This window comes from Microtus pennsylvanicus, chromosome 10, assembly GCF_037038515.1.
Source record: "Microtus pennsylvanicus isolate mMicPen1 chromosome 10, mMicPen1.hap1, whole genome shotgun sequence".
Classification (NCBI taxonomy): domain Eukaryota; kingdom Metazoa; phylum Chordata; class Mammalia; order Rodentia; family Cricetidae; genus Microtus; species Microtus pennsylvanicus.
Window position 1 is genome coordinate 73947454 of NC_134588.1, and position 21150 is coordinate 73968603.

A 21150-nucleotide genomic window follows, 5' to 3' on the forward strand; every position below is an offset into this window, starting at 1 on the left:
AGGCAGATCTCTGAGTTTAATGCCAGCCTGGGCTACAAGGTGAGTTCCAGGATACACAGAAATACACAGAGAAAACCCAGTCCCAAAGTAAACAAAGAGTAAAGTCAAAGGAGGCTGCCTGAATATTCCACCCTGTCACTGGTCATGGGTACTTCTCATTAAGGATGACATCAGCAAGCTGGCCCCAGAAAACTTCAAATGGTCTACAAAAGGACGCTGTCAAAGTCCTAGCTAAAATAGCTTCTCCATCCTGAAGGTTCTCATTTAGTCCCAGAGTCAGAACTAGACACTAGCATTGTCCATCACATTGTGCCAAGTTATGCTGGTGCCAGTTAACACCCACAACATCCCAGGAAACGGGCAGATAGGGAGCCAGACTCAAAGAACTTAAGTAAACAACCCAGATGGCTGGGCTGGCAGATGAAAACAGGGTTTGTACCTACTTCTTGTACCTGAGAAAGAGAATGCACGAGAGCATCCTATGCTCCTGTGTCTGTCTGGTGGCAAGTGAACAAGTTTGGGCCCCCTTCCAGCTGATCCCCAGTCTTCAGATATGAAGACTGCTGCATGGCATCCCCTGGGTTGTTGCTATTTACTCTGGAAGGACAAGCAGATACACAACAACAGACCAAACAATGAGTCTACCTAAGCTCAGACCTGTGACCCGGTGAGTTTACTGGGGTTATTCACAGAAGCTGAGGTGAGGATTATGTCGCAGTGGGAAGGCTACTGATATTGCTTCATTAAACATATGTTAGGTGTCTGCATTTAAACCTAAAGGCTATCTCTGACCTCATATGGCATGGAGATGAGTTGAGGAGATGAATTTTAATAACGAATCAGTAAATACAAGATCAAAACTGAAATAGGTTTTCTTTAGAGCAGACAACAGGGGCCCTGACAAACCAGAAAAGCCAAGAAAACTTTCTGTGATAAGTTGATATTTGAGCTAAGCTCAAGTTTGCTAAAGAAACAGTAACATTCATAAGGGAGAGAGAGAGAGAGAGAGAGAGAGAGAGAGAGAGAGAGAGAGAGAGAGAGAGAGAGAGAGAGGAGCAAGAACTCTAGCAGCCAGAGGAGACAGGGTGCCGGGTGCCAGTGTGTCAAGACTTGCCTCTGGGCAAAGGCATTTTTGCCTCTTGTAGACACCAACCTGGCCTGCAATAGTGATGGGAGAGTAAAACTGACATTGGTGAGGGAGATTTGGTCCCATCTAGAAACACCACAGTATGTTCACCATTGCAGTTCTTGAGTCCCATGTCAAAGGTGCAGTCTCAAGACTGAAACATGTGAACACAGCGTTTGCACCCTCATTACGGTAGTCAGACTGGAGTACCACCTGAATGCCCAAGAAGAGGGTCAATTGGGTACAATACTGTGGGATCTTGTAATGATATGTGAGAATGGAAAAGCTCTCTAACATAGGGAGTGGTTCCCTAGTGACTCACAATGCAGGGTGGCACAGAAACTGCTTCTGCCACCAAAGGAATGTATGTGTGCATAAGTGTAGCCATAAGAACTGACAAGCTGATCTACCAACTTGCCTTCGTGTCCTAACCACATAGAGAAAAGGATTATGGCAACTGACTGGACTCCATTGTGCTTCTTCAGTGGGAAATCCTCCAGAGATAAAACCACCACATGAACATCTCAATGCCATTTGAAGTTTAGTTACTTAAAACATCGGATACCTCCAGAAACATGGAACCTGGTAACCGGACATGGTCATCAAGGGGAAAACTAATTAAGGAGTTGCCCAGGGTCTATCTGGGACTTCTGGCAGCTGCCTAGTGGGGCTTGCATGTGGTCCCTGTGTCATCTCTGTAACACCTATTTCCTGTCTACGTGAGAAAATAATAGCCGTCACTTCTACCCTAAGAAATGTTGCTTCCCAACAAACATCAGTGAGCATCCAGCTCCACAGAAGAAAGCCCTTCTCACAGAAATAACTGCCTCCAGCCTGGAGTAGCTACTGTGAGCCAGGGAAGGAGTTACTCTGCCAGGGCACGAGAGAAAGGGGACCTGGATATCAGCGCTGGATTCAACACTTTAAAAAAAAAAAAACTACAGCAGACTCAGTTCAATTTGAGTTTCAGAGAAACACGACGAATAATTATCTTATACTATATTTGGGCTAGAACATAACCAGTTTACCTGTAAATAAAACTCAATCAGGCAACCACTAACCTAGATACTTACCTTAGTTTTCCTTTTGTGTTGTTTGGCTAGAGGGCAGGAAAGTGGGAGGAGGAAAAAGGGAGGAGGAGCCAGCAGAGTGGAAGGACAGTCACCCAGGCCCACCGGCTCCTTCCGGAGAGCTAACCCGCCCTCAGCCCCCGGGTGAGATCCCCGAGACCCGCGCAAAGTGTAATGTTGAGAATTGCTTCAGCAGAGACACTAGAGGATCGGTTCTAAGGGAACCGCTCCAGCCTCCTTGGTGAGTGCAACTGACGCCGGTCCCTGCCGCTGGCGAGTGAGTCGCGTCCCGTTGCCTGGCAACGAGTGTACAGTTGCCGGTAGAGCTAAGGTTCCATCTAGACTGAGGCAGTGGGGGCAAAGGGAAATTGTATGGGAATGCCTGCAGGGGACGATGTATGTGGGGGGGGGGGGGTGCTCACGAAGGGACTGGAAACGTGCGCCAGGGAGAAGGGACGTGCAAATGAGAGAACCAGGTTTTCCTAGGAAAGCACCAAGGAGTAGCATCAGGACAGAGCGATGGAACCCAGAGACAGAGACTTTAGGGCCAAGGATCCTTAGATAGGATCCCTGAGAATCAACAGGTCTTTGAAAGTCAGAGGAGGCACCTTTGATCGCCTAGGTGACTTGGAAGTTTTAAGATTCCTTTCAGAGCCAACTCAAGCGCAGGCAGCTCCAGGATGCCCAGAGACATCCTCCACTCTTATGCTTTCTCCCCTTACTCTGCTAGCTTTTGTCAGTGTGACACAAACCTAGACGTACCTGGGAAGAGGCACTCTCAAATAAAGAATTGCTTCCATCAGACTGATCTGTGGGCATATCTGTGAGGCATTTTCTCGATTGCTAATTTATGTCGGAGGACCACTATAGGTAGCGCCTATCCCTGGGTGGGTTTGGGAAGCTGGGAGGTGGGCACGCCTTTAATCCCAGTACTCGGGAGGCAGAGGCAGGCGGATCTCTGTGAGTACCAGGCCAGCCTGGTCTACAAGAGCTAGTGCCAGGACAGGCACCCAAGCTACAGAGAATCCCTGTCTTGAAAAACCAAAAAAGAAAGAAAGAAAGAAAGAAAGAAAGAAAGAAAGAAAGAAAGAAGGGAGGGAGGGAGGGAGGGAGGGAGGGAGGGAGGGAGGGAGGGAGGGAGGGAGGGAGGGAGGGAGGGAGGGAGGGAGGGAGGGAGGGAGGGAAGAGAGAGAGAGAGAGAGAGAGAGAGAGAGAGAGAGAGAGAGAGAGAGAGAGAGAAGGAAAGGTAGTTGAGTGAGCCAGGGGAAGTAAACCAGTAAGCAGCATTCCCTTCGTGGTTTCTGCTTCATGTTCTTGCATTAAGTTTCTCCCTTGGCTTCCCTTGATAGTGGTCTGACTATCACCTTTCCACTGAATAACACCCCCAAGGCTACCCCACTCTCCCCCCAATTTTCTTTTGGTCATGGTGTTTATCAAAGCAACAAAAAGCAGACTAGGACACAGGCCTGATGGTGTGTGTACCACATTGGGTGGGGGCAGGATTCTCCATGTTATCTTCTAATTTCTGTGATCATGACACTGCTCATTGACAGAGGCTCAACGAAGTATCAGCCCTTCCTTTGGCCCAGCAACAGAACCCTCAGACATATTTACTGAATACTTAGTGTGTGCCAAGTATCAGGGATAGCATCTTCATAGATAGGGCTTTAAGCAGTGTGTCAGTCACTCAATGACCCAGGAATGGAGGTGTCCCGGGAATGCAGCTGGTGATTCTGTGCCAGAAAGACAGAATGACAGAGGGCTACATCAGTGGCCAGGGATCGCATTGGAGATTTTACAAATATATATATATATATATATATATATATATATATATATATATATATATATGTCTTGAATCTGAGATGATGGGAGTTGCATTTCAATAAGCCCATCAACAATTTGTCATCAGATCACAGAGCAGCCGGGTTGGAAGATTGTTCATCCGCACGGGCACAAAGAGAAGATGACCTGCCCCGATCTCCTAGCCTCTGCACCTACCCCAAACTCAGTGGCTTTAAACACGTTTGTATAGAGGGCTGTTCCATTTCCTTGTCTTCTGGATTCTAGAAGCTGACATTGGCCCATGATCTTGAATCTTATGTTGTTTCTTTCCTCTGTCTTGTCACTGGGCCATCTGACATGTCTGGCCTTACTAATGACCCTAGCAATTACAGCTGTGCCTATGTGGTGGTTTCAGTGAGCATGGTTGCCATAGGCTCATATCTTTGAATGCTTGGTCCCCAGTTGATGCAACTGTTTTGAAAGTCTGGCCTTGTTGGAGGAGGTGTCATTGGAGGTGGCCTTTGAGGCTTCAAAAGCCTACAGTAGGCCCAATGTGTCTCTCTGTCTGTCTCTGTCTGTCTTTCTCTCTCTCTCTCTCTCTCTCTCTCTCACACACACACACACACACACACACACACACACACACACACACACACACCTCCAACTTGCAGGTAAGAAGTAAGCTCTTAGCTACTGCTCCAGTACCAAGCTTTCCTGCAGGCTACCACTCTCCCCACCCCCATAATGGTCACCCTCTGAAACTATAAAGCCCCCAAATTAAATGTTTCCTTTTATGAGTTGTCTTGGTCATGGTGTCTCTTCATATCAATAGAAAAGTAACTAAGTTGGACAGCTTGTCTAATGCACTATCTCAAGATCCCTAATCACTACTGCAAAGCTCCTGTTACTTAGAGGACCCAGCTATGGCAAGCTCAGCAGAGGCCCAAGGCTCAGTAGTTTACCCTAAGGCAATACTGGTTCCAAGAAAGAACACAAACTGAGACCACCCAGGCATCACCCAGGAACAGATCATCCAAAAGAAACTCCTAATGATCTAACCATTGTAGATAGGATCACCTGCCAGCATGAACCCATAGCTTTTCACCAGGACACCCCTAGACAAATGCCAGCCAGTAAGGGATCCTGAACCTTAGAAATCCCTCACCCCAACCCCTGCTTTTATAAAAAAAAAAAAACAGCGCAACTGAGTTCAGGGCTCTCCAATCACACCAATACATTGGACACACAGAGAGTTCGAGTTCCACCTTGAATAATAACAAAGACTCTTTGCTTTTACATACAGGATTCAGTCTCCTAGTTGGTTTTTAGGACACTCCATGATCTGAGCATAACATTATCATATAAGGTAACATTCACGGGTTCCAGATTTGAGACTATGGGCACTGTTAGGAGCAAGAATATAGTACTGGAATAAGTCTTCCAGATGGCTCCCATGCCCACAAACATTTAATTTGTTAAGAGTTTTCTTACTTTCTGGTGTAATGATTGCCTCTGACTGGTTAGACTTTCTTTGCCCCAACTCTGGCACCAACCTCTTCTCTAAAGATCTCTGGTCCCTGAAGTAATGAACAATATTTCATTCCCCTTTGAAGCTGGATATGGCAGAGCACACCTCGCATCCGTCACTGGGAAAGGTTAGTCAGAAGAAGCACAAGTCAAGGCCACCCTGGGCTACTCAGGGAGCTGCAGGCTAACCTATGCATAGTGAGACTCTGTCTCGTTTTTTAAAGGAGAAAGAGATAAATAGATACAATGTTCAGAGGCTCACTGCCTCTAGAATGTTTGGGTTTCCCAGACTATGATAGTAGTGAGGGGTAGAAAACATATGTTTTCTATACCAACATGTTTACTTATCCATACTTAAGCTAAAAGAAAAAAATGGGGATATGGAGACTGGGTGCTAAGGCTGTATTGACAGTCTTGTTCCATAATAGCTCGTGTTTATTAAATTCTTGCTGTGCGCCAGGCTAGGAGCCTTTCATGTGGTTAATAGCTCAATGTTTCCTTTCAATATTATGAGGGATGTATTCTGTTTCTGTTTTCCCAAGCACACCAAGACCCTGACAACAAGCAACTTGCTGAAGATCACACAGCTGCAAGTGGCAACACCAGGCCTGGTACAGGTATTTTACGCTGCTGTGGCTCTGTTTTGGTTCCCCGTTGCTCCTAATGCAGCATCCAGTCTCTGGCTGCATTACCTGCCACTCTTGACACCTATTAGGAAATCTTGCATCGAGCATCGTCTCCTCTGAAAGAGTGTGTCAGCTGTGGCTTGAAGGGCCCATCGCTTTCTTCCTTCTGGCTCCCTGTAAAGTAGATGAGCCTCTGCTGTCTATGTCATAGACTAGCTTCCAACCTCACAATAGCACAGCTTGCTTTTACCCAAAGTTTCTCTGCACTTTGGGGCAAATATATGTGGGTTAGTTAAAAACCTTCACCCCACCCCTTCACTAATAAAGGGCCAAGCCTTCTCAAGACTGATAACCACCTGGACTCATGGTCTGACATATTCCAACTGGAAGGCCTTAGGAAAGAAGCCTACGTGACTGTAACAGCTATTGGCAAGTGTGATTTGATTGGTTCTTCTCAGAAAGGTAGCGTTATGATTGGATCTTAAATGACCCCCCAAAAGCCACGTGCTGAAGGCTTGCAATTCCCCCAAACTCCAAAAGGCAGTCCACATATTCAGAAATGGGCTCAACTTGCACCATAGGAGGACTTCTGATGGCTTTTATTTAAAGCCAGCATTCCTCAGGAACTTTTGAAGCCAAAGCTTGTTCCCCTCTACATTTCCGATATCATTGGGGGAAGCTACCTGTACTGCCTATTGGCATAAAGTGGGAGCTGCCTTCTCCCTGCTCCGTCCCTGTCTGTATCACAGGTACCTGTTCCAAAGTAGCTCTTCTCACCTCTTTCATAACCCTAGACTTCCCTCCAACTCATGGGCTTCCCTCCACCCAGCTATATGTTCTTCTTATAATCCTGCTATTTTTGATATGCTCTCTGTCTCCCCCATACCCCTCCCCCTGCTCTGTTCCTGCTTCTCTTTCTCCTAGTCACGTCAAGTTTGCTGGTCATGTTCTACTTTATTCTTTGCCCCCAACCTTCACTCCCCTACCCCCTTCCCGCTCTTCCAGCTCTGGCTATTCACACATTCATGTCTCCAATAAAAGCCTTCCCCTTAGTCATACCATAGAGAAGTCATGTGGTCACTTTATACATGTAGCACTGTTGGAGGCTGAAGGAATCATTAATGAGTAGGGCCTACAGGATGAAGGTGCATCATCAGAGGCATACCCACCCTTGACGGGAACTGTGGAATACTGACCCACCCCTTCCTCCCTCTCTCCTTACTTCCATAAGATGAGCAGCTTTGTTCTAATGTGTTGCTCCCTACCCTGAAGTTCTCTCTCTGCCTTTCCAGAGTCCCAAAACCAATGAAGCCAAGTGACTGACTTGAAACATCAAAGCCATAGGCAAAAGTAAACCCTGCCTCTTTTAGTTGACTACTTCAGGCATTTTGCTCTAGCAACAGAGTTTATTAATATGAAAATTGGTACCACAAAATCAGGCTCCTTGGTTTGATTACTTGAAGATGTGCTTCAGAAATCTCTGGGATTTGTGGAAGGAATTTTGAAAATTTTGGAGAAACAGGCCTACACTGCTTTACGCAGAACTTGACTGGCAGTTCTAGCAAGAGCTCAAACACCAGAGTACCGAGAAGGCTGTAAACTGACGATATGACCACTTGATGGAACGGTTAAGAGGAAGATTTCTTGTAGATGGGAGAGAGAGAGTAGCCAGAGCAGAGAGAGAATGGCCAGTGGACTGGACCTGACCACGAGAGAAGCAGGAACATAGAGACAGAGGGACAGAGATGGGGGAGAGACAGAGAGAGGGGGGAGGGAGACAGAACACATAGACAAAACAGCGGGGCTACAAGAAGAATGAATACTTGGGGGAGGGAAAACCAGTGAGCTAGGGGAATTCGGTGTAGGGCAAGAGGTGAGAAGAGCTAGGATGCTAGCGTGGACTTTGAAATGGGCAGTAGACCCCTGGGATACTGAGGAATCCTGAAGGCCAGCATGCACTTTGGTACGTTAACAGACCCCACAGATAGTCTCTTCTGCCTTTGGGGAAGTGGAGTTTCTTTCCTCTGGACCTGACAATAAGGATGTGAAGCATAGGACATATGTGGAATGTTAGGAGAGACTCATACCGATTCAGAGAGAGATGACAATTCTATTGAAAGCAAACAAGAGGCCCTTTGTGCTGTATTCTGGCAAACTTCTTGTCCATGGTTGATCCATGCCCTGAGATTTTCCGTGAGACTAAATTAAAGGTAAGAATAACCTGGCAGGAGACATTGCTGGACAGTACAGTATTCAGGCTAAACATTGGCTGCTTTTCACCAGATTTAACATGAGATGTGGGAATAAAGAGCAGAGTAGAAGGATTTGAAAACTTGCAATTTGAGGAGTATCTCTATGATCTCTTCCTAGGAGGACATAATTGCCAAGAATACCTACATCATGGATGCAATGAGGCTTGTCTTTAATCCTAGCACTCAAGAGGCTGAGGCAGGTAGATCTTTAAGGGTTTTAGACCTTGTCTACACAGACCCTGTCTCAACTGCACCCCCCTCCCACATACACATCAAAGAAAGAGAAGACATAATTGGGTACCTCACATCAGCATAGTTGAACAGATCCCTGGAGGGCATCTCAAGAGCCAACAAGTTCCTATCCATAACATATTTAAGACCTGATTGACAAGAGGACCTAGAGGATTCTAGGAGCTCAGAAATACCCAGGTAATTGCTTTCCCTGGGCTTCTCCTATCCCTGTATTTAGCCATCCAGACATTCAGAAACTTCTGCATCTATGATCCAAGTGGGCCCAACTACTGCTCATGCTAGTGACAGATTTTATCATTGGCCATGCCCTGCTGTTCTTTCAGGCACACAGAACAGATGAACGATGGCATCATGAAGGCTTCCACTTAAATCCCAAAGGAAGTCCTGGAAGATCAGGCAGTGTGTGACAGAATCCCTGCAGGCAGCTCCTGTGTGGACAGAATCTGAAGCTTTGTAGTGAACCCAAAGCCCCAAGGGAGGGCCCAGAAAGTTAGAGATGGCAGAAATGTGCACAGCAGAGCTAGCCCCAGAGAGAGGCTGTGTAGACTGCTGACAGCCAGGTATGCAAAGAGTCGGCCCAGCACTTACAGCCCATTTAATGCTACTCTGCTAGTAGACGTGGAATTACACCATTTAATGTTTGTCCTTCTGGGCTTTGATCTTGCTGAAGTCATATTTCTCCTTTGTCCATTTTATCCTTTAGGAGTAGAAATGTTTTTCCAGGCAACTACATCTACCTTTTCCCCTCTTTCTCTCTTCCTCCTCCTCTTGCACTTTTTGTAGTATTGAAAATTAAACCCAGGGCCTTGTGCATGCTAGACAACTACTCTTCCATGGAATTATACCTCTAACCTTCTAAGGATGCTTCATTTTGAAACAGGGTCTAGCTAAGATGCCAAGGGACTTGGTCTGCCACCCAGAGTCCTTGAACTTTCAATCCTTTTGCCCTAGACTCCTAAGTACCTGGAATTTTAGGTCCTCATCATCACCCTTCACCTCCATTGTTTCGTAGAAATATGTATTACTGACTTGCTAACTCGCTCTTTAAATTTTTTGAGACAGGGTTCCATTATGTTGTTCAACCTGGCTTCAAATTCTTTTCCTTTTTAATAGGATATTATTTATTTAGTCCTTAGATATCTCGCATATCTAATCAATACATTTTGATCACATCCAGCCCAGATTCATCCTCCCACTCCTCCAATGGGCCTCCGAGGCAGTTGTTTTCTCTTTTCTCTCTTCTTACTACTTAATTAATACACTGAGACTAATGAGTGCTGCCTGTCAGAGTGGTGGCTGATTGTCCTACTTTGATCTTGTATAGGAAGCTAGAGCTGCAATGAGTTTATGCCGTGTCATATCACGAAGAGAGCATTCCACAGCCCCATTCCCACCCTCTAGCTCTTATACTCTTTCCATCCCTCTTCTATGATATTTCTTGAACCCTGGGGTGGGGACTGATGCAGATGTCCCATTTAAGGCTGAACACTCAATAGACAGTTAATCTCAGCACTTGGACCAGTCAGGAGCCTATATTAACCGCTGTCCACTGCAGCGAGAAGCTTCTCTGCTACATCTCATTCTTGATCCTCTTGCCTCAGCCTCATGAAGGCCGGGACTGCAGACATGTGCCACCTTGACCCACTTCTGTTGATTTCCACAGAGGCTCACATCTTCGAGTTTTACCGACTCTCACAGGAGACTCGGGACTTTGACTTTTGAATAGTTCTGGGACTATTAAAGACTTCAGTGCCAGGCACAGTTGTACATGCTTGTAGTCCCATCACTCAGAGGACTGAGGCAGGATGACAAGTTCAAGGCCAGCTTGGGATACACTACAAAAACCTGTCTTAAAACCAGAGCCCAAATCAACAGCAAAAGACTTCAGGGACTCTTGAAGATATACTGAATATATATCATACACTGAATATATATCATATATTGAATATATATCACTTACTGAATATATATCTCATACTAAATATTATCACATACTAAATATATATCATAAACTGAATATACATCACATACTGAATATATATCATATACTGAATATATATCTCATACTGAATATTATCACATACTAAATATATATCTCATACTGGATATATATCATAGACTGAATATATATCACATACTGAATATATATCACATACTGAATATTATCACATACTAAATATATATCATATACTGAATATATATCATATACTGAATATATGTTTTATGTTGGGGTAAGTACTCACCTTTGGGAGCCAGAGGCAGAGTTTTGTGATTCAGATCTTAAACATCCCCCAAACAGTCTTATGCTAAAGGTTTATTTGTGGGGCTGTGGCAATATCGGGAAATGGTAGAGTCTGTAAGAGGTGAAGCCTAGTAGAAGGATACTGTAGGAATTCCTGCAGCCAGTAGCCTTTAAGTTACCCACCCACTTGGGTGTGGCCTCATATACTATATATGCTGCTGTAAAATGTGTGCATCTGGCCTCTCTTTTCTGGCTCCTGGATTCAGTTGCTGTTCCCTGTTCAAGCAGAGGATTTGATCTGTGAGTCTTTCTCTAAATAAATAACCTTTTATTATACTCAATTCTGAGCTAGGGTGGGATTTCATTTTTAGTGTCCCTCTTCAGAAGGCAGTTAGGTCATTAAGGTCACACCCTTAGGAAGGAGCTTCTCTCGCTCTCTCGCTCTCTCTCTCTCTCTCTCTCTCTCTCTCCCTCCCTCTCTCTCTCTCTCTCCCTCCCCTCCCCTCCCCTCCCTTGTATGTGGGGTGGAAGCATGTGTTTCTCTCTTTCTTTTTTTCTCCTTCCTTCCTTTCTTCCATCTTTCCTTCCTTCTGTAGTAATAGGAGCGGTGGGGCTGCGTCCCCAGCACCCTGGCCACCTGGCTAGCTTATGCTCCGAAATAACAACACACAAACTGTATTCTTTTAAACACTGCTTGGCCCATTTCTATCTAGCCTCTTCTAGGCTAATTCTCACATATTAATTTAGCCCATTTCTAATCATCTGTGTAGCACAGCTAGGTGCGCTTACCGGGAAGATTCTAGCCTACGTCCATCTTGGGTCGGAGCTTCATCGCGTGTGTCAGCCTGGGAAAGGGGAGGATGGCGTCTCTCTGAGGCGTCTGCCCCCAGAGGAGAGCTGTCGAGTCTGAGCTCACTTCCTCTTCTTCCCAGCATTCTGTTCTGTTTACTCTTTCCACCTATGTTTTAACCTATGAGGCCAAGCAGTTTCTTTATTTCTTAACCAATGACCTTCCTCCATCATCCTTCCTTCCTTTCTTCCTTCCCCCTCTTCCTGAAGTGAGCTACTCTTACCCACTGTGCACCTTCTCTTACAATGTTTGGCCTTATTATAGGCACAGCATGATGGAACCAAAAGGTCATAGAGCCAAAAACAAAACAAAAAAAAAAACTTTTTCCTTCTTTAGTTGATGATCTCAAATAGTAGGTCACTGTAATGAAAAACTACCACAAGTGTGATCCAAAAATACCACATGTTTGTTAGAATGGATCCATTTTTTATTTGTTATGTATAGTGTTCTGACTACATGTATCCCTGCACGCCAGAAGAGGGCACCAGATCTCACTATAGATGCTTGTGAGCCTCCACGTGGTTGGTGGGAACTGAACTCAGTACCCCTGGAAGAGCAGACAGTGTTCTTAACCTCTGAGCCAACTCTCGAGCTCGCATGGATCAATTTAAAAAGTTAGATCACATTTGTAACATAGAGTATCTGATTTGATGTTTCCAAGGTCCCCGGTATGGAAACTGCTTACCTGAAGAAGACCTTTGGAAACAGCCTGACCCAGGCACTGGCAGAGGTGGCAAGAGTGCGCCCTAGTGACCCAATAGAATACTTGGCTCATTGGCTTTACCACTATAGGGATGTGACTAACGCTAAAGAAAAGGTGTGTTTGTGAACTGGGCCTGCTTGGGGAGGGGGTGGCTTGCTCAGAACAGCTTGAAATCTAAGGTAGAGTCCTGAGCTGGCCTAGAGTTCTTGATTCATCCACTTTGTGAGGATTGCTTAGTCCCAGCTACTTCTGATGTATGAGGACTCTGAGGGTTAAGGAGGGAATCTAGCTCAAACGATGGTAGAGTTGGGTTTGGAGTTACTGGCTAATCAATCCTTCTAATGAGAAGTTCACTGAGCCTGGTAGCGATCCAGGCCAATCTCAGGTGAGGGAGGGTTCCTGTGTAAGGGATATGGCCTGATTTGCTCTGTCATATTACCCCAGGAAAAGCAAGAAGAGCTACAGCTAAAAGAGGAGCATGACAGAAGCCTCCAGGAAGTGAAAATGACCGAAATGCAGAAACAAGAGGAATATCAGACTCAACAGAAGTGTGAAAAGTGTCGACAGGTAGGAGGGAAGAATGAGGCAGAGGCTCCAGGAATCCTGAAGGCCCCTAGCACTGGACAAAGCACACCAAGGCCACCCTTGGCCTGCTTCTCCCTCACAGTTGCACGTTAGGCATAAGCCAGTCTCACTGACAGCTTGTCCATACTTGACAATAGAAAAATGAAGTGTAAAACAAACAGGTTTATTTTAGATTTCAAAAAAAATGTCATTAATATGACTGGCTTTCAAAACTTAATATTTTAATTTTTTATTTTTTATTTCAAATTTCTTGGAACCCTTTTATATTAATTACAATACTGTTTGGCCAATAGCTTAGGCATATTCCTAGCTAGCTCTTACATCTTAAATTAACCCATTTCTATTAATCTGTGTATCACCACAAAGCTGTGGCCTACCGGTAAGGTTCCTGTAGCGTTTTTCTCCTTAGGCAGCTACATGGTATCTTCTTGCCTCTGCCTACTCTTTCTCTCTCTCTCTCTCTCTCAGATATATATATATATATATATATATATATATATATATGTGGATTTCCCACTTGGTTGTACTCTGCTAAGCCACTGGCCAAAACAGCTTTATTCATCAACCAATAAAAGCAACACATATGCAGAAGGGCATCCCACATCATCAGAGAATCAGCTAGTGTGTACAAATGTTGGGTTCAATCCCTTAGAATGAAGAGAGAGAGGGAGAGGAAGAGAGAGAGGGAGAGATAGAAAGAGAGAGGGTAGAGAAGAGAGATTCACTATGTGCCCAGGAACTTAGTTCAGTCTTCTTGCCTTAGCCTCCCAAGTGCTAAGAATTACAATCACAAGCAACCACACTCATCAGGAAGTTATTTTGATAGTAAATTTTGACAATCCCATGACTCCAGTCCATGCACTCCTAAGTAGCTGTGAACACAGCTGAATATATTGCAATATATTTCCGTGTAGTCCCATTGTAGGTCTGAGACTTGAACTTTGCAGTTGGCCATGTTTCGCAATATTAAAGGTTGGACGTGCATGAAAAGGAATTTGCCCTCCAGGGTTCATTCTTTGAGCAACAGAGATGGAGGAGATGAGGCACATTAAGCAAAGTCCTCACTACTTGCTGCTGCCCATGTTAATCACTTCCCGACACTGTTTTGTGAATAAAAAGAAATACAGAAGGTAAGGCATGACTCCCCGCACCACCGTGTTTTATGCTGCATTATAATATATTATATTATATATTCATGTTATTGTATAGAACGCTTCCTTTACACTAATATTGTGAATTGGTCCTTTGTGTTCATTTAGGTTTCTGTATTCTGTAGCTAAGATTAGATAGACAAAAAGTGTACCATTGTTTTCGCAAGTGTGAGAGGCGGCCCTTGTAAGGAAAGTGGGAAAGGAGAGCCAGTGATGCCTGGACTGTGCAAACCCTTCCTTTGGAAATTGTTTGTGGGCAAGCTGTAGCTATGGACAGTGATTCCCTTTGTTAGAAGGGATGAGGACAACCTGAGACTGAACCACGCTGAATGGATCACTCACCTGGCCTCCTGACTCATGAGTGGGTTAATGTCCAACTCAAATTTGAGAAGATGAGGCAAGGAGCTGGAGAGGCAGCAAATGTGACAAATTGCAAGTTCTGGCTCCTGGATGATTTAGTGGGGATTTCAGATCATTTTGTGCCACTGGTATGGGGAACTTGGCTTCAGACAGGCCTAAGATAAGTTTGGCACTAGCTCATCTGGCCTGGGATTTTTTTTTTTTTTTTTTGGTTTTTCGAGACAAGGTTTCTCTGTGGCTTTGGAGCCTGTCCTGGAACTAGCTCTGTAGACCAGGCTGGTCTCGAACTCACAGAGATCCGCCTGCCTCTGCCTCCCGAGTGCTGGTATTAAAGGCGTGCGCCACCATCGCCCGGCTTTACTTGATGCCTTGCATGTACTTTCATTTTTCCTTCTTATCTTTTGGTTTGTTTTTGTTTAGTTTGCATTGTTTTTCTGGGTTTGGGAGGTGTTCGTTGTGGTTTTAAAATTTTTGAAACAAGGTCCTATTGTTCGGCCCTGGTTGGCCTGGAACTCTCAAGGTAGCCAAGGATGACCCTAAACTCATAGCAATCCTCCAGCCTCAACTTTCCTAGTGCTCACATATAAGTCATGAGATGCCATTCCAACTGTCTCTCTTAAAACTCTCTGTGCATGGATCTGAGTCTTTGAGTTTCTCAGATAGGATGTTGCTTGTAGAAGTAGGTTAATGTCCCACTCAAATTTGAAAAGAGGAAGCAAAGAGGTGTAGAGGCATCCTTCTGTTGCACCCCCACTTAAGAACCCTAACTATACATGGTTCCTCACTGCCATTTCCTGTCTGCTAGTTGCTGACAGCCTCCTGACTGTGGGTTAATTTTCTTTAATCAGAGAACTATTACACATCTTTGCATCACTAAACAAATATTCCACAGCATGAATGAATGTAACACATCTTAAATTAATGTTCTCAACAGTCCACACTGTCGAATGTACTTCTAGAGTGTCCATGCAAAGACTGGGTAGAATTAGCCCATCAAGCGTCAGGTCCAAGGGTTCTTTCCTCAGCCATGGACTGCAGCAACCAAGTTGTTAGACTTTTAGGCATTAACCCCATACATCACAGGGACTTGGGTTTCTTTGGGCTTTACGTGTGTTGGATTTGTGTGTGTTTATGTGTATGTGGGACATGTTTGTGTGTGGTACGAGTTTACACCTGCACATGTGTACACATGAATATGGAAACCTGAGGCTGTGCTCTCCACCTTATTCATCAAGGCAGGAATGCTCAGTTGAACTGAGAGCTTGCTGATATGGCCAGTCTACCTAGTTAGCTTGCTCTTGGGACTGGTGCCTTATCCACCAAGCCATCTCTTTCACCCTCTCTTCATTTTGTTCTGGGCATACTATGCCCAGAAGACAGTGTTCTGCAATGTTCCACACCTTCTTTCTGATCTTACATTCTTTCTCCTCGCTCTGCTGCCTTGGACGAGGTGATTTAGGGTGTCCCTTTTAGAGTTGAGCATTAAATAATTAAGTCCCTTATTCTTAGAAGCTTTTTTCTCAGCTTCAGATTGGATCATTTCTGTTGCTCTGCTGTCATGTTTAAACCTTTCTTCTGCCATGGCCAGCACCCTATTTAGGCATTTTCAGGATTATTTTCTCTATCTTTTGTGTAAGTGGCTATGTCTGTGTGTGTTCATATGGAAGTCAGAGTTCATCCACCTTGTCTTTTGTTTTTGTTTTTTAAGGTTTATTTATATTTATTTTATGAGTACAAATGTTTGTATAAATGTGTTTATGTGTTCCATGTGCATACAGGACACATGAAGGCCAGAAGAGGGTGTTGGATCCCCTGAAATTAGAGTTACAGATAGTAGTGAGCATCCACGTAGGCACTGGGAACCGAAACTAGGTCCCCTGAAAGAGCAGCAAATTCTCTTAACTACTAAGTCATCTGTCTAGCCTCCATATTGTTTTCTGAGGCTAGGTTGACAGACTAGTAAGCCCCAGGGATCTGCCTGCACTGGCTTCCCCAGCACTGGGAATACAAGCACACACCATTATGCCTTTTTGTTTTGTTTTGTTTTGTTTTGTTTGCTGTTGTTTACTTCATTTCAGGGACCCAAACAGGTCTTCCTGCTTGCGTAACAAGTTCTCTATTGCTTGACTCATCTCTATGACCCAACCCCTCTATGATTCTTTTAGTGCAGATATACCTTTCAACTGCAGAGTTCCTCTGTTTCCATTTTCTTGACTACCTACTTTAATTTTTACTTATTATATCTGTGTTTCTCCCATACAGTTTTGAAAATATTAAATGACTTTTTAAGTCCCTGTCTACTATTGCCATCATCTTTGACATTCTGAAGTTAATGGCTCATGTTCTTCTACTTCTTCGTTTATCTAGTAATTTCTGTGTGTGTGCAGAACATTGTGGTTGATGGTTTGCAGAGATTCTAGAGTGCACTGTATGAGGTTTTATCCCTGCAGGCTGCTGAGTCCCTAGGGACCACTTTGATCCCAGCAGGTTTGATCTCACGGTTCTTTGCAATAGGCTGATTTCAGCTTTGTTCTCTGCTGGTGCCCAGCATAAAAACAGCAGTTGTGTGCTCTTGCAATTCCCATGTTTAATCTCTACCTTCTTTCCTTTGTGCTTTCATTTTAGGATCTGCTCCCTGAAGCGCTTTCCTCAAACAAGACCCCAGCCCTGCAGAAAGACACTGCCCCTCTTGAGGAGGAGACCAGGAGACAGGAATCTCCACCAGGTGTCTCCGGGGTGGTTGCAGGAACGCCTCAACGGGTTTTTACCTCTTGAGAAAATGGCCTGCAAGAGGAGCTCTCTCCTCAGCTAAGACTGAAGAGTCTGAGGCAGAGGCTGGCGTCTACGGATGCTCTGGTCTGCTAACCATGAATACGTTTAATCATGTGACATTTTAGCTATTGGATAAAAATGAACCCAGGCCACAGATTAAATACAACAAGGCATCACACTAATGAGATCCTCTCCTCCCACATTACAGTGTGAAAGCTTGCCCCTCTCCCGTACTCTTCTTCACTTTAGCTATGCTCTGCAGTCAGGGCTCTGGGAATCCCTACAGGTGTCATGGAGGCTGCCCATGGCACTAATAACAGGTGTTTCTCTTCACTATATGTCAACACTTAAAAAAATTTCCATTTTTTTTTATTGTGATAAAGTCCCTGACATAAAATTCATAGTTCAGTGACCTGAACACATTCATACCATACAGCTATCCCTACCAACAAGCCTCCAAACTCTCCCTTTACCTTGTAGGAGTAAAACTCCGTCACATTGAATAATAACTCTATTTTCTCTTCCCCCAAACCCTAGAAACCATCATTCTACTTTGTCTGGGTTGTTTTGACTATTCCAAGTAACTCATATAACTGGAATCGTGTGTGTGTGTGCACACACATGTGATTTAGCATTGTGTAGTAATCCTTGGTGTTCTCATGACTAGGCTTTAGTGCTTTTATTTGGCATACTGTATCCTCAGGGTTCACTCACCCTGTAACATGGATCAGAACTTCCTTCTTAAAGCTGATCAATATTCTACCCTTATATGGAAAGCATAGACTGCAAGCATTGCTAAGCTTAATCATGCAGTGTGCTGGCTTGTGGATATGAGAAATAGTTCAAAGGGAAACTAGAGGGGATTCATTTGGTGACAGGATAACAAGACTGGGAATGTGGGTCATCCAAAATGGTTGCTATGTTTTCTGTCTGGATCCCATGGCTGGGTGGAGGTAACTTTTCCTTAAGTATAGGACAGAAGAGTGTGGCATGCTGAGTGTGTGGTACCTGTGAAAGGGATGGGAACATCACAAAGGAGAGCAGCCCTGAGATACTGTCCCCACCCCAACCCCAAGAAAGGTCAAAGACTCCAGGCCAGCCCTGGCTTCTCTATAAGATGCCAGAGCAGGAAGAAGTATTGCTATTTATCAGAAGAGGCCTCAGATCTCTCTCTCTCTCTCTCTCTCTCTCTCTCTCTCTCTCTCTCTCTCTCTCTCTCTCACACACACACACACACACACTTTCTTCCTCATTCTCTTTCTCTGTCTCTCTCTCCTTCTCCCCCTCTCAATTTTATCTAAATATATATTATAAATATGTATGTATTTATGTATTTAGTGTGTGTACTCTTGTATGTATGTGAATACATGTTACATGGGAACTTTCAGGATTCAGCACTCTCCTTTTCCCACATGGGTTCTCAGGATGGAATTTGGGTCCACAGGTTGTCTTGGGACTTTTGCCCTACTAAACCATCTCACAGATCCATTCTTAGATATGTTTAAGCCTGTATTAAAATGTCTGCTGGACATAACTTGGAATTGTCTAATGGAATTTCAGTCAAAGAGTGGCGTATTTTTGCAAATGATTACAAATTCTATATACACTCTATTTCAAGGTCACCATTTCCATTGACCACTATTTTGTATGATCCATACCCTTGCAAATGATAAAGTACTGTGAGATCATCCCAGAAAAGCATTCAACTTTGCAGCTTAGTTTTACCATTAGTGTAAATTGAAGCCAAACAAAGCAAAATGATACTTCTTTTTTTTATTTTATTTATTTATTTGTTTATTAAAGATTTCTGCCTCCTCCCTGCCACCGCCACCGCCTCCCATTTCCCTCCCCCTCCCCCAATCAACTCCCTCTCCCTCATCAGCCCAAAGAGCAATCAGGGTTCCCTGCCCTGTGGGAAGTCCAAGGACCACCCACCTCCATCCAGGTCTAGTAATGTGAGCATCCAAACTGCCTAGGCTCCCACAAAGCCAGTACGTGCAGTAGGATCAAAAACCCATTGCCATTGTTCTTGAGTTCTCAGTAGTCCTCATTGTTCCCTATGTTCAGCGAGTCCAGTTTTATCCCATGCTTTTTCAGACCCAGGCCAGCTGGCCTTGGTGAGTTCCCGATAGAACATCCCCATTGTCTCAGTGTGTGGGTGCACCCCTCGCTGTTCTGAGTTCCTTGCTCGTGCTCCGTCTCCTTCTGCTCCTGATTTGGACCTTGAGATTTCTGTCCGGTGCTCCAATGTGGGTCTCTGTCTCTGTCTCCTTTCATCGCCTGATGAAGGTTAATATCCAGGAGGATGACTATATATTTTTCTTTGGGTTCACCTTCTTATTTAGCTTCTCTAGGATCACTAATTATAGGCTCAATGTCCTTTATTTATGGCTAGAAACCAAATATGAGTGAGTATATCCCATGTTCCTCTTTTTGGGAAAATGGTACTTCTTGGTGGCAATGCAAAGTCAACTTGAAGTTAGAATGCTCTTACAAACATTCCTCAAAAAGATTTCCAAGCTTGCTTGATAGCTTTGTGTCAACTTGACACAAGCAGAGTTATCTGAAAGGAGGTAACATCAATTGAGAAAAATGCCTTCTTAACATCCAGCTGTAGAATATTTTTTTAATTAATGATTAATAGAAAAGGCCCAGCCCGTTGTGAGTGGTGCCATCTCTGGACTGGTGGTCCTGGGTTCTATAAGAAAGCAGGTTGAGCAAGCCATGCTGAGCAAGCCAGTGAGCATCACTCCTCCATGACCTCTGCATCAACTCCTGCCTCCAGGTTCTGCTCTACTTGAGCTCCTGTCCTGACTTCCTTCAATGATGAACAGTGATATGGGAGTGTAAGCTAAATAAACCCTTTCGTCCCTGGCTTGCTTTGGTCATGGTGTTTCATTCCAGCAATAAAAACCCTAACTAAGACATTTTCCATTGGAAGCAAGCTCCCTGTGGAGCTAGCATTCACTGCCTACAGATGTAGCCAACCTATAGAACTAAGAACCAGGGACACATTGGGCCATCCAAGAGTTAGAACAAGCCTTCTATATTAATATAGAATACTAGACACATTTATTTCACTGAGTAACAAATATTGCCTCCTAGCAACTTAGAACTGTACCCACTGAAGTTTCTTAGACCATACGACAAAGCAGCTTATTGAGTCTTGAGATAGAACCATAGTGATGACCATGGTAATCATCTTATCATAGACATGAGATTCCCCTTTTCACACTTACAGGAATCTTTCCTTCTTGCTGGCAGCTTCTGGGGTCTGTCTGTCCCCCTAAACTGAGTCCTTTCTAGAGCATGCTGCTTCCTCCTTTATGGCCAGCAGGAAAATCCCTTTGATTCCCTTTAAGGGTTCACCTGATTAGATTTGATTCACTCATAACAGTTCCCACATTTAAATTTTTATTTTTCAATTCTTTTTCCTTCTTGAGATAGAATCCAGTGTATCCCAGGATGGACTTAACTTTGATGTATAAAGAGGATGGTCTTAAACTTTGTATCCTCTTGTCTCCACCTCCTGAATACTTTGATTACAGATATGTATCTTCATAACCAGGTTTTGTAGCATTGGGGAATCAAACCCAGGACTTCAGCCTTACTAAGTATGATTACTAAGCAAGCACTCTACCAACTGAACTACATCCCTAGCATGGCAAGTTCACTTTTAATAAACTCAAAGTCAATTGTGGCCATGGTATCCCACGCTGTTCACCAGCTCTGCACACGCACAAAAACACACACACAGCACAGCACAGACATACATTAGGAAATAAGAAACCTAAGCCTGTGTCAGAGTCCTGCATTAAACAATAAGGTGTTTAGGAAGCAAAGAGCTGT

At 44.3% G+C, this 21150-nt stretch overlaps 1 protein-coding gene across 1 annotated transcript; it reads left to right on the forward strand.

Moving 5' to 3' along the window:
* Nucleotides 1–2300: 2300 nt before the first annotated feature.
* Nucleotides 2301–20177, forward strand: Dydc2 (DPY30 domain containing 2). The gene is made up of 5 exons (XM_075987499.1): nt 2301–2437; nt 6051–6125; nt 12392–12547; nt 12878–13000; nt 17155–20177. The coding sequence occupies exons 3-5, from the start codon at nt 12401–12403 to the stop codon at nt 17302–17304; spliced, it is 420 nt and encodes a 139-aa protein (XP_075843614.1). The 5' UTR covers nt 2301–2437; nt 6051–6125; nt 12392–12400; the 3' UTR covers nt 17305–20177.
* The last annotated feature ends 973 nt before the right edge of the window (nt 20178–21150 follow it).

Excerpts from the sequence above, each read along its gene's own strand:
- Dydc2 (XM_075987499.1), top strand. The coding sequence starts at position 12,401 with ATGGAAACTGCTTACCTGAAGAAGACCTTTGGAAACAGCCTGACCCAG. Across the intron at positions 12,548-12,877 it reads TGACTAACGCTAAAGAAAAG|GAAAAGCAAGAAGAGCTACA; the intron begins GTGTGTTTGTGA and ends ATATTACCCCAG. Across the intron at positions 13,001-17,154 it reads AGTGTGAAAAGTGTCGACAG|GATCTGCTCCCTGAAGCGCT; the intron begins GTAGGAGGGAAG and ends CTTTCATTTTAG.